The sequence below is a fragment of the Scyliorhinus torazame genome, chromosome 16 (genome assembly GCF_047496885.1).
Source record: "Scyliorhinus torazame isolate Kashiwa2021f chromosome 16, sScyTor2.1, whole genome shotgun sequence".
In the NCBI taxonomy this organism is placed as follows: domain Eukaryota; kingdom Metazoa; phylum Chordata; class Chondrichthyes; order Carcharhiniformes; family Scyliorhinidae; genus Scyliorhinus; species Scyliorhinus torazame.
In genome coordinates, this window is record NC_092722.1 from 186,032,159 (window position 1) to 186,043,213 (window position 11,055).

At 47.4% G+C, this 11,055-nt stretch overlaps 1 protein-coding gene across 1 annotated transcript in view; it reads left to right on the forward strand.

Moving 5' to 3' along the window:
- The window catches only part of LOC140393301 (spondin-2-like), a 28,076-nt gene extending 22,905 nt beyond the window's left edge, over positions 1-5,171 (forward strand). Inside the window, exons 4-5 of the mRNA XM_072479607.1 lie at positions 2,141-2,554; positions 4,957-5,171. Coding sequence (XP_072335708.1) covers positions 2,141-2,554; positions 4,957-5,084 — 542 coding nt within the window. The 3' untranslated portion in view covers positions 5,085-5,171. The remainder of the gene's footprint in view (positions 1-2,140; positions 2,555-4,956) is intronic.
- The last annotated feature ends 5,884 nt before the right edge of the window (positions 5,172-11,055 follow it).

An 11,055-nucleotide genomic window follows, 5' to 3' on the forward strand; every position in this document is an offset into this window, starting at 1 on the left:
AATAATGCCACAGGAGGTCAAGTATAAATCAACTATCATTGATAATCTCTCTGCTCCCTTCTCAACCCTAACCAATCTCCCTGGGTTCCATCTATTTCCTTATACTATGGGAATGTTGTTGAATTGACAACGGGAAAAGTTGCCAATCTAGAGAAACATCCAACAACAAAAATAACGATTATTAATTGACCGTAATTGACTGTATGACCTCTTCAGATCAACTCCCTATGATGAGTATTGGACTATTGACTATTAAAAGAATAGGTCAATAAGTAAATATGACAAACATGCTCAACACCCCAGATTACTCACGAGCAACAGGGTGGCACGGCGGCACGGTGCTTAACACTGCTGCCTCAGATCTCCAGGGTCCTGGGTTCAATTCCAGCCACGGGTGACTGTCTGTGCGGAGTCTGCACGTTCTCCCCGTGTCTGCGTGGGTTTCCTCCGGGTGCTCTGGTTTCCTCCCACAGCCAGGAGATGTGCAGGTTAGGTGGATTGGCTATGCTAAATTGCCCCTTAGCTTCCAAAAGTTTAGGTGGGGCTACTGGGTTACGGGGATGGGGTGGAGGTGCGGACTTTAGCGGGGTGCTCTTTCCAAGGGGCTGGTGCAGACTTGATGGGCCAATTGGCCTCCTTCTGCAGTGTTAATTCTATGATTCTATAACAGAATCAGCAACGCAGTCATTAAAACCCACTCGTAAACTATTTGAAGACATATTAAGGGTGGCACTGTAGCATAGTGGTTAGCACTGTTACTTCACGGCTCCAGGGTACCAGGTTCGATTCCCGGCTTGGGTCATTGTCTGTGTGGAGTCTACATGTTCTCCTCATGTCTGTTTGGTTTCCTCCGGGTGCTCCGGTTTCCTCCCACAGTCCAAAGATGTGCAGGTTAGGTGGATTAATCATGCTAAATTGCCCTTAGTGACCAAAAGGCTAGATGGGATTACTGGGTTACGGGGCTAGGGTGGAGGTGTGGGTTTAAGTAGGGTGCTCTTTCCAGGATTAAAATGGACCACATGGCCTCCTTCGGCACTGTAAATTCTATGATTCTATGAACTGGATGAGAGATTAGCTAGAATGATATAATGTTATATACCAGTTACTGGAATCTCCAATACCACATACATGTGTAAAATAAAAGCAAACTACCGTGAATGTGGGCAGCACGGTGGCACAATGGATAGCACTGCTGCCTCGCGGCGCCGAGGTCCCAGGTTCGATTCCGGCTCTGGGTCACTGTCTGTGTGAAGTTTGCACATTCTCCCCGTGTCTGCGTGGGTTTCGCCCCCACAACCCAAAAGATGCGCAGGGTAGGTGGATTGGCTATGCTAAATTGCCTCTTAATTGGGGAAAAAAAATGAATTGGGTACGCTAAGTTTATTTTAAAAAATGCTTGCTGGAAATCTGAAATACAAACCGAAAATGCTGGAAAAACACAGCAGTCTGGCAGCTTCTGTGAAGCGAGAAAGAGAGCTAATGCTTTCAGTCCATATGACCCTTCGAGTCTGTTTCCATAAAACATGTGATAGGCTAGTTAATACAAAACTGTGACACTTACATATACTCGTAATATAGTAATTTTAGGTACACTATATAAATACAATAATCAATTAACGTCTTTTTGTCCATTTACAAAGAGTTGCACAAAAATGTTAAAGTTCACATGCAAAAGGCACACAAATAAATATCAAGATTTAAAGCCCAATTGTGATGTTGATTACTCATTTTTTCACAGCAGAAATCTGATTAGCCTCATCTGGGATTCTCAATTAGCAACATGTGGCTAGTAGCTAATGTATTGACCTGAGGAAGGAGCAGTGCTCCGAAAGCTAGTGATTCGAAACAAACCTGTTGGACTTTAACCTGGTGTTGTAAGACTTCGTACTGTGCTCACCCCAGTCCAACGCCGGCATCTCCGCATCATGTATTGAATGACATTGGGTTAAACTGTGCTATGTCGATATGGAATTTAAGTGATAATTCTATGTATCAAAGTAGTATTTCAGCATTTATTGGCAACAATGGCACCTCATTGGAAAGTGAAATCAAAATGCACAGCAATGCATTGAGCAGTAATGACTGAATGCAATTGCGTTATAAGGTAGAAGTAACAAGATTTTTATTTTGTTACCTTCAGACTCGCAGGCAAAGGAATTCACCAGCACCCCTCTGGACTGCGAAGTCTCTGCCTGGTCTTCCTGGGGTCTCTGCAGCCGTAGCTGCGGAAGTGGCATCCGGGAGAGGACACGGTTCATCATACAGCATCCCGCCAACGATGGGGAGGCCTGTCCAACCTTGCTGATCCAGGAAGAGTGCGAGGAACCCCCTTGTCCGACTCTCGTGACAAACAGCAACGTCACTGTTTCAGGCTCAGCAGAAGAAGCTGCAAAGACACACTTTGAGGCAAACCTGAACGAGAGCATAGACTCTGATTTACTGGAAGCGCCCCTGTTACAGCACAACCAAACAGCAGGTGAACCAGAAAATATCACAGCACTAGCTCACCTTGAAGTGCGAGCCCAAGAAAGGAACCAGCTTCTCAAATTCATAAGTAAGTTACTTTTGTCCTTCTTTTCTGGAGCAAATGCGGCAGGTCTTCTTGTTCTTGTGCCTGCTGAAAGACTACCAATACAGCGGGTATGGGAATAGTCATACAGTTGTCGGGCACGATTCTCCGAAACGGGCGCGGGCTCTGGCGCTGGAGCGGTTCACGCCGCTCCAGCCTCCCCGGCGCCAACTGGGCGCCGCGCCAACCCATGCATGCGCAGTTGGGCTGCACCAACCCGCGAATGCGCAGGGGATGTCTTCAACGCGCCGGCCCCGACGCAACATGGCGTGGGGGTTCAGGGGCCAGCCACGTAATAAAATAGGGCTGGGGCTGGGGAGGCTGGTCCACCGATTGGTGAAGGAGCATCTCTCCCCCCCCCGGCCACAGGCCGCCCCCGACCCTTCGCGCAGAGTTCCCGCCGGCAGCGACCAGGTGTGGACGGCGCCGGCGGGACTCTGCTTCTTCTGCGTGGCCGCTCGGCCCACCCAGGCCGGAGAATCGGCGGCCTCGTACAGCGGCCTTCAACCGGCGTCGCGCCAAACACGCCGGCGCAAATGGCGCCGATTCTCCGCACCTTGAAGAATCGCACGCCGGCGTCGGGGCGGCCTGGCACCGTTGCGGCAATTCTCCAGCCCGGCGCGGGGCTCGGAGAATCGTGCCCATAAAGTACAGAAACAAGCCCTTCAGCCCATCATATCTACCCCGACCATCCAATACCGTTCTACACTAATCCCATTTACCAGCACTTGGTCCGTAGCCTAATATACCCTTGCAATTTAACTGCCTGCCCAGAGGCTTCTTAAATGTTTTGAGACTATCTGGCTCCACCACCCTCGCAGACAGCACATTCCATATTCCCACCACCCTCTGGGTCAAACAATGTTTCCTCAGGTCCCCCTCTAAACCACTTACTCCTCACCTGAAACTATGTCCTCTGGTCTTTGCAGGGGCTGGTTTAGCACAGGGCTAAATCGCTGGCTTTGAAAGCAGACCGAGGCAGGCCAGCAGCGCGGGTTCAATTCCCGTACCAGCCTCCCCGAACAGGCGCCGGAATGTGGCAACTAGGGGCTTTTCACAGTAACTTCATTTGAAGCCTACTTGTGACAATTTCATTTTCATTTCATTTTCATTGACACCTCTGCCATGAGGAAAAGATTCTTATGATCTACCCTGGATCTCTGATGCTGTGAAGCAACAGTGCTAACCACTATGCTACCATGCCGTCCATAGAAGGCTTCAAAAGGAAATTGGATAAATACTTGAAGAAGAAAATATTGCAGGGATATGGAGAATAATGGAGGAATGGGACTAACTGGACTACTCTTAGTAAAAGCTGGCATAGACTTGATTGGCTGACTGGCAGCCTTTGTGCTGTATTTAATTATTCTGTGAAACCTATTCCGTGCATTGGTAAAATTCAGTTCTTAATGCGTCTGAACTTGTGCAAATCTCATCAACAATGGCCTGGGGCAATTATTGTCAACAGGTATGAGTTCATTTTAAGTTGCAACATGGTGCAAATCCTTCACAGCAGGCCAAATGCTAACCTCGGGCAAGGTTATTTGTATAATTATTCACTATGGCTCATGCAGATTCAGATGGATCTAGAAAGCAGTAATTTTAACTGTGACCAATGTCCAATCAGCCACCATACGTCTCATTAAACGCAGCGAGCTGAAGGTGGCCTTTCCCCTCGTTACATCTGTATAGGCCAGTTCCAACCTAGAAGCTTCTTTCACCATGGATACCAGCAATAAATGACCAGAATTTCAGAGCAGCGTATTGCTTTAAAGTTTTATTTTTATTCTTTGATGGAATGAGGGCATCACTAGCAAGGCCAGCAGCTGTTGCCATCCATCCTAATTGCCCTCTTCAACTGAGTGCCATTGCAAAGGACAGTTAAGAGGAAGCCACATTGCAGAAGGCTGGTGGATTTCCCACTCTAATTAATGAACCAGAGTCACTGTCAACAGTGGTTAGCACTGTTGCTTCACAGCGCCAGGGACCCAAGTTCGATTCCCGGAGTCTGTGCGGAGTCTGCACGTTCTCCCCGTGTCTGCGTGCGTTCCCTCCGGGTGCTCTGGTTTCCTCCCACAAATCCCGAAACACGTGCTTGCTAGGTGAATTGGACATTCTGAATTCTCCCTCTGTGTACCCGAACAGGCGCCGGAGTGTGACGACTAGGGGCTTTTCACAGTAACATCATTGCAGTGTTAATGTAAGCCTACTTGTGACACTAATAAAGATTATTATCACCATATAAATGGCTTTATACTCCAGATTTATTACTTGAAATAGCCTGGGTCTTTGGATAACAAGCCTATTAACCATAACGCTGCACCACTGTCTGCCCTGAGGTGATTCCAGGACAATGATATTTATACATCTTCCTCTCTCACCTGCAGATGAAAGCCAGTGGATCTCAGAGGCTGGAGCTCAATCCATTGAGAGTTTGCCCGTACTTCGAAATGCTTCTACTGATCAGTCCTTCACTAACCTAAACTCAACTACAGCAACAGAAAGGGCTGGATAGGAAGCACCCAATCTGCTGAAGTCAACAGAACTCATACTGGTTCTGATTAACTATGTGGTGAAAAAGAATAAAATTGTTTACAAAGCATTTGTGTGTGCAGTGCGATGTTGGTTAACTGAGAAATGTGGAGCACGTGGCAAGGATAATATCAGAGACACATAGGGCTGGATTCTCTGATTTTGAGGCTATGTCTCCACACCGGAGTGAGGACGGTGGCATTTTACCACCGAAAATTCGGCGCAGAACGGCCACCGCTCCTCCCTTTGGCTGGGGGCTAGCAGCCCAGCTGCTTAGAACTCCCGGCGCTCGCAGCTGATACAGCCCAGAGAATTGCCGGGTCCGTGGTCGCGCATGTGCATGACAGTGCCCGCGTCATGCAACATGCCGCTGGCCGCTCGCGAACCCGGCCTGCAAATGGAGGCATATGGACAGTTAACAAATGGAAAAGACAAATCCTGAACAATGCTTGAAATTTAACTGCAAACACAGGACAAGGCGCCACTGGGTTTATTGCTAAATGTCGGGCTGAGATCAGGAACCTATTCACACAAAGGCAAAAACAATGGAATTGTTTAGCAGTTGGGTCTCCGGGTGATTTTCTAATTCAGTGGCAATGTTGGGAAGCTTGAACATGGGATCAGTGTACCTGATTGTAACTCAAGTTCGTGGTCAACTAATCTACTCATTCCACTGGTCACTATTACAATTTGGTAGCAAAGGCAGCCTATTTAAAAGTTAATAAAATACAGATTACTTGAATAACGGAAACATTCTCATTCCAACATCAATTTTGTCTTTTAAACAAAGGTTGTACTAGAACGAGAGGATTGATAGATGCTCATTGGATGATATTGAAAATGCTCCACATCAGGATTAAGTATTGTTCGCTTGACCATCAGTCATCTAGCAATCAATCAGTTACTCCAGGTACACAGCCTCTCCTCCAAGGTCAGCCTCAGGCACCAAACGCCTGTAATTCCCCTTTCAATGAAGAATTGACGAATACATCATGTAGCACACTAGTTAGCACTGCTGCCTCACAGCACCAGGATCCCGGGTTCAATTCCGGCCCCGGGTGACTATCTGTGTGGAGTTTGCACGTTCTCCCCGTGTCTGCGTGGGTTTCCTCCGGGTGCTCCGGTTTCCTCCCACAGTCCAGATATGTGCAGGTTAGGTGGATTGGCCATGATAAATTGCTCCTTAGTGCCCAAAGGTTAGGTGGGGTTACAGGGGTAGAGTGGGTGGGATCCTCCTTCAGAGGGTCGGTGTAGACATGATGGGCTGAATGGCCTCCTCCTGCACTGTAGGGTTCCTATGATTGATTCTATGACTTCTATAGGGATCGACCTCTACACGCACAGTAAGCACCTTTCCAAGTCCTTATTAAAAAACAAACAAAGCTGATTCATTCGATGTTTATTCCTAATATTAACTTCGGAAACCGGGCTGGAATTTATTAACATCAGCAGAAACAGGCCCCAATGAATATAATTCATTGTAATATGAATGTGTGCCGAAACCCAGTATTGAACCGGGAACCTTCAGTCTAACACCGTTCCATGGTCCTGTTAGCCTGCCAACAACTTGGGAGGAAATGGAACTTTCTCCGATGTGAACGGAGAAAGTTCACGGCGGAGGAGAAGGATGGGAAAACTCCAGGAACACTCGAGTTTCCATTGAAATCATATCTACTTAAAAAAATATAGCTGGGGGTTGTTGCAGGGGTGGAACTGTGCGAGACCTTTGGGTGGTTTGGGACCATTGAACAGAGCTGGGGTAGGTGAGGCCGCTGCAAGTATTTGGTCATGAGGCAAATAAGACTTGGCAGTGAGGATTTTGCACAGCGAGTGCAGTGACACTGTGCTATAAGAAGTCCTCTGTTGTAGACCTGGTTGTTGGTTGTACAATATATCACTGGGAGGTTCATAGAAAATAATAGATGCAGGAGTAGGCCATTCGGCCCTTCGAGCCTGCACCACTATTCAATATGATCACGGATGATCATGCAAATTCAGTATCCCATTCCTGCTTTCTCTCCATAACCTTTAATCCTTTTAGCCGCAAGGGCCACTTCCAGCTCCCTCTTGAATATATCCAACGAACTGGCTCCAACAGCTTTCTGTGGTAGAGAATTCCACAAATTCAAAACTCAGAGCAGAAGTTGTTCCTCATCTCAGTCCTGAATGGCTTACCCGTTATTCTTAGGCTGTGATCCCTAGTTCTGGACATCCCCAACATCGGGAACATTCTTCCCGCATCTAGCCTGTCCAGTCCCATCAGGATTTTATATGTTTCTATGAGAGCCCGTCTCATTCTTCTAAACTCCAGTGAGTACAAGCCCAAACCTTCTTCATATGTCAGTCCTGCCATCCCGGGAATTGTTCTGGTGAATCAGGTTCGACAGCTTCATCCTAATGCGTTTTCGACACGAGGGGTTTGTGCAAAAATAATTCAAGCATTAAATTGTAGCAGCTGGTGTTGAGAATGAAACCTTCTCCGTCCTGTGCAATGGAGATGCTCAGACCCTCTCCTGGGAGCAGAGGGGGCGAGTAGAGGTTTCTCTCCGATATTCCGAGGAGTAATTGCTGCAAATCCTGTTCCAGATTTGAGGGAGTCGAGCCGCAGCTTCAGAATGCAGCTGCCAGCTGGGGGCAGAGCAATGTTGTGATACCGGAGCCGAGCTGCTATCCATCATGTCACCGAGTTAATATGAATCATTCTGTGCACACCGAGAAAATCAACTCGCAACGTTGGTCCACAGGAGGGGTTGAGTGATCTCCCGGACAGGGCTGTTCGTTTGTCTTTTTGGGGCCACGTGTGGGGAGGGGAGACCTCAAAGGGCAAAACTCAGAATCCAGCTTGGATCAGTTGGTATCATTCTGGGCTCTAGCCAGAAGGTTCGAGCCCTGCTCCATGTATAAGGCTGACACAATGAGATCTTCACCCACCCCCCCCACCTCCATTTTAACCTCGAGCTGAATTTACACTCCACTGGTTTTCACATCATGTAGCTCATGGTCAATATTGAAAGCAAGGCAGCACGGTGGCGCAGTGGGTTAGCACTGCTGTCTCACAGCGCCGGGTTCCCAGGTTCGATCCCGGCTCTGGGTCACTGTTCGTGCGCAGTTTGCACATTCTCCACGTGTTTGCGCGGGTTTCGCCCTCACAACCCAAAAGATGTGCAGGGTAGGTGGATTGGCCCTTAATTGGAAAAAATGAATTGGGCACTCTAAATTTAATTTTTAAAAAATATTGAAAGAAAAACGCGGACGGAACATCTGGAATTCCCACTGCTTTAAATGCAAGAGGCCTCGCTCATTCTTCACGGGTTAGCAGTTCTCCCTCAGCCGTGGAATAAATGACGTTATGTTTCTGTGATGGTCTCTGCAGCACCCCCCCAAACCCCTCTCATGGTCCAACCACATGAATGGTCACGGAGTTGAGAGAATGCACACACCCTCACACGCATGGGATTGGGGGGGGGGGGGGACACCTCTGACAATGCAGCTCTCCCTCAGTGTTGCAATGGAGTGTCAGCCTAGACTTAATCTTCAGGTCTCTGGGGTGGAACTTGAATCCCCAACCTTCTGATTTAGAGACCAGAGTATTTCCCAATGAACTGTGACACTATCATAAATAACATTGCCAGCTTACAAGAACTTGCTTCCTCGCTTATATACAGTTCCGCCACTGAAGTTACATCTGCCCATTACTAGCTCAGAAAATGCAGAATAAAATCTCCCACTGTGCTGTATGATGGATACTGTGCAAAGGGCGTTATGACTGTGCAGTGTATGACAGATCATTAAGTACTCAACAGGTGAGGTTTGTCCATTTAGTTAACTAGTGTTGAGCGATTTTAATTAGGACTCTTGTTCATCTTTCAAATTGACACTACAGTGACGCGAGAGTGGAATAATTGCAGCTTTCAAATGGAAAATACTCCCCAATCATATTAGTCAGATAAACAAACACCTTGGTATCCAGTGCTGAATAGAGAATTGTGTGTTTTCACGGGCAATAGCCCTCAAATAGACGCTTGCAGCAGCTTGTGACTGAGATGCCTGAATTGAAATCTGTCTGAAAAATGTTGGATTGTGATTTGTTTATCTTACAGCCCAACGTTTAATGAGTTGCTTGTAATATGATGAGTGATAGATTCACTATTCACTAACGTCCTTCAGGGGAATGAATGTTCTGCCCATACCTAGTCTGGCCTATGGGACTCCAGACACACAGCAAGGCAATGACCCAGCAAGCAACCCAATTGTAACAATCCATTGCAAAGACAAGAGCAATAAACCCAGACTAATCACCCAGCACTGACCGATGCAGTGGACACAATAAAGACACACTCCGTCCAGTCAAATCTGCAACACCACCTCACTAACATTTGAAGACTTGTCTCAAAATTGAGGCAGCTGTACCTTTGACTCATTGAGCAACAGCCTGGCATAATCGTGTTGATAGAATCAAACATTTCACTTTCACCCATTGTCTCAGACTCCTCCATCATCTCCCCTGGGTACGTCTCGTGCCATTGGCAGGATTGACCCACCAGGGTGGTGGCACAGTCTAGAAGGTGTGTCCCTGGTAGTCTTGGGCATTGACCCTAGACCCCATGAAGTCCTGTGGCATCAGGGCAAACAATCCTTCTGATTAACATCGACCACCCTCCCATAGCTGGTGAACCTCCTCCATGTTGAACGCCACTTAGAAGAAGCCCTGAGGTGGCAAAGAACATCAAGGCAGCATTTGACCAATTGCAGCATCAAGAAGTCATGGACAAACTGAAGTCAGTGGGAATCAGGAGTAAACACTCCATTGGCTGGAGTCAGACCTGACACAAAGAAAGTTGGTTGTAGTTGTTGAAGGCCAATCATCTGAGCCCCAGGACATCTTTCCTCAGGGTAGTGCCCTGGATCCAATCATCTTCAACTTGTGAAATTATGGCTACAAGGGCAGGTCAGTGTATGAATGTTCTGCAGTGAGTAATTCACATCCTGACGCAGGACAGAGTCAGGAGCGTGATGGAATATTCTCCACTTATCTGGATGGGTGCAGCTCCATCAACACTCAAGCAATTCAATACAATTCATGACAAAGCAACCTGCTGCATTAGCACCCCATCCACCATCCTAAACATTCACCCAGTCTCATACACTAGTGTATGGTAGCAGCAGTCTAGCCATAATGTTTCTATGGTTGGTCCAATTGCATATATGGTCAATGGTAATTCCCAGAGTGTTGATGGTGGAGGATTCAGCGATGGTGAAGCTGTTGAATGTCAAGGGGAGATGGTTGGACTCTTTCTTGATGAGATGGTCATTGTCTGGCAGTTGTGTGGTGATGTTACTTGCCACTTAACAAGTTTGTCCAGTTTTTCATGTACAGGCCATACTGGGCAATTTTCCACATTGCTGGGTAGCTGCCAGGGTTGTAGCTGTGCTGGAGCAGCTTGGTTAGGGGGGACAGGTCTTCAGGACTACTGCCGTAATGTTGCAGGGCATCCAGTGCCTTCAAACATTTCTTGGTATCACATGGAGTCAATCGAATTGGCTGAAGACTGGCATTTGTGATGTTGATTAGGGTTAGGGATTTTGGGGGGCAGGCAGGAAGGTGGGGTTGAAGTTACAATCAGTTCAGTCATGATCTCATTGAATGGGAGAGCAGGCTTGATGGGCCGAGTGGCCTACTCCTGCTCCTAAGTCATATGTTTGTGTGTTCGTAAGAGTTTTCCTTTTTTCTGCTTTTAACAAATTGGCCAACCGTAGTAATCGGCAGTGCTGTGTACACTGTGCTTGGCACTGTCCAAACAAACCAGGCAGCCAGCTAATGCTGCAGCTGCACTCTCATCCAGGCAGAAAGCTCAAGGATTCCTAGAGCCAAACATAGGGATTGGTCTGAACATTGGTAATTTCTCAGGGGATTAAACAGGCAAATATTGGACAACCCTAACCTTGATTTCTCC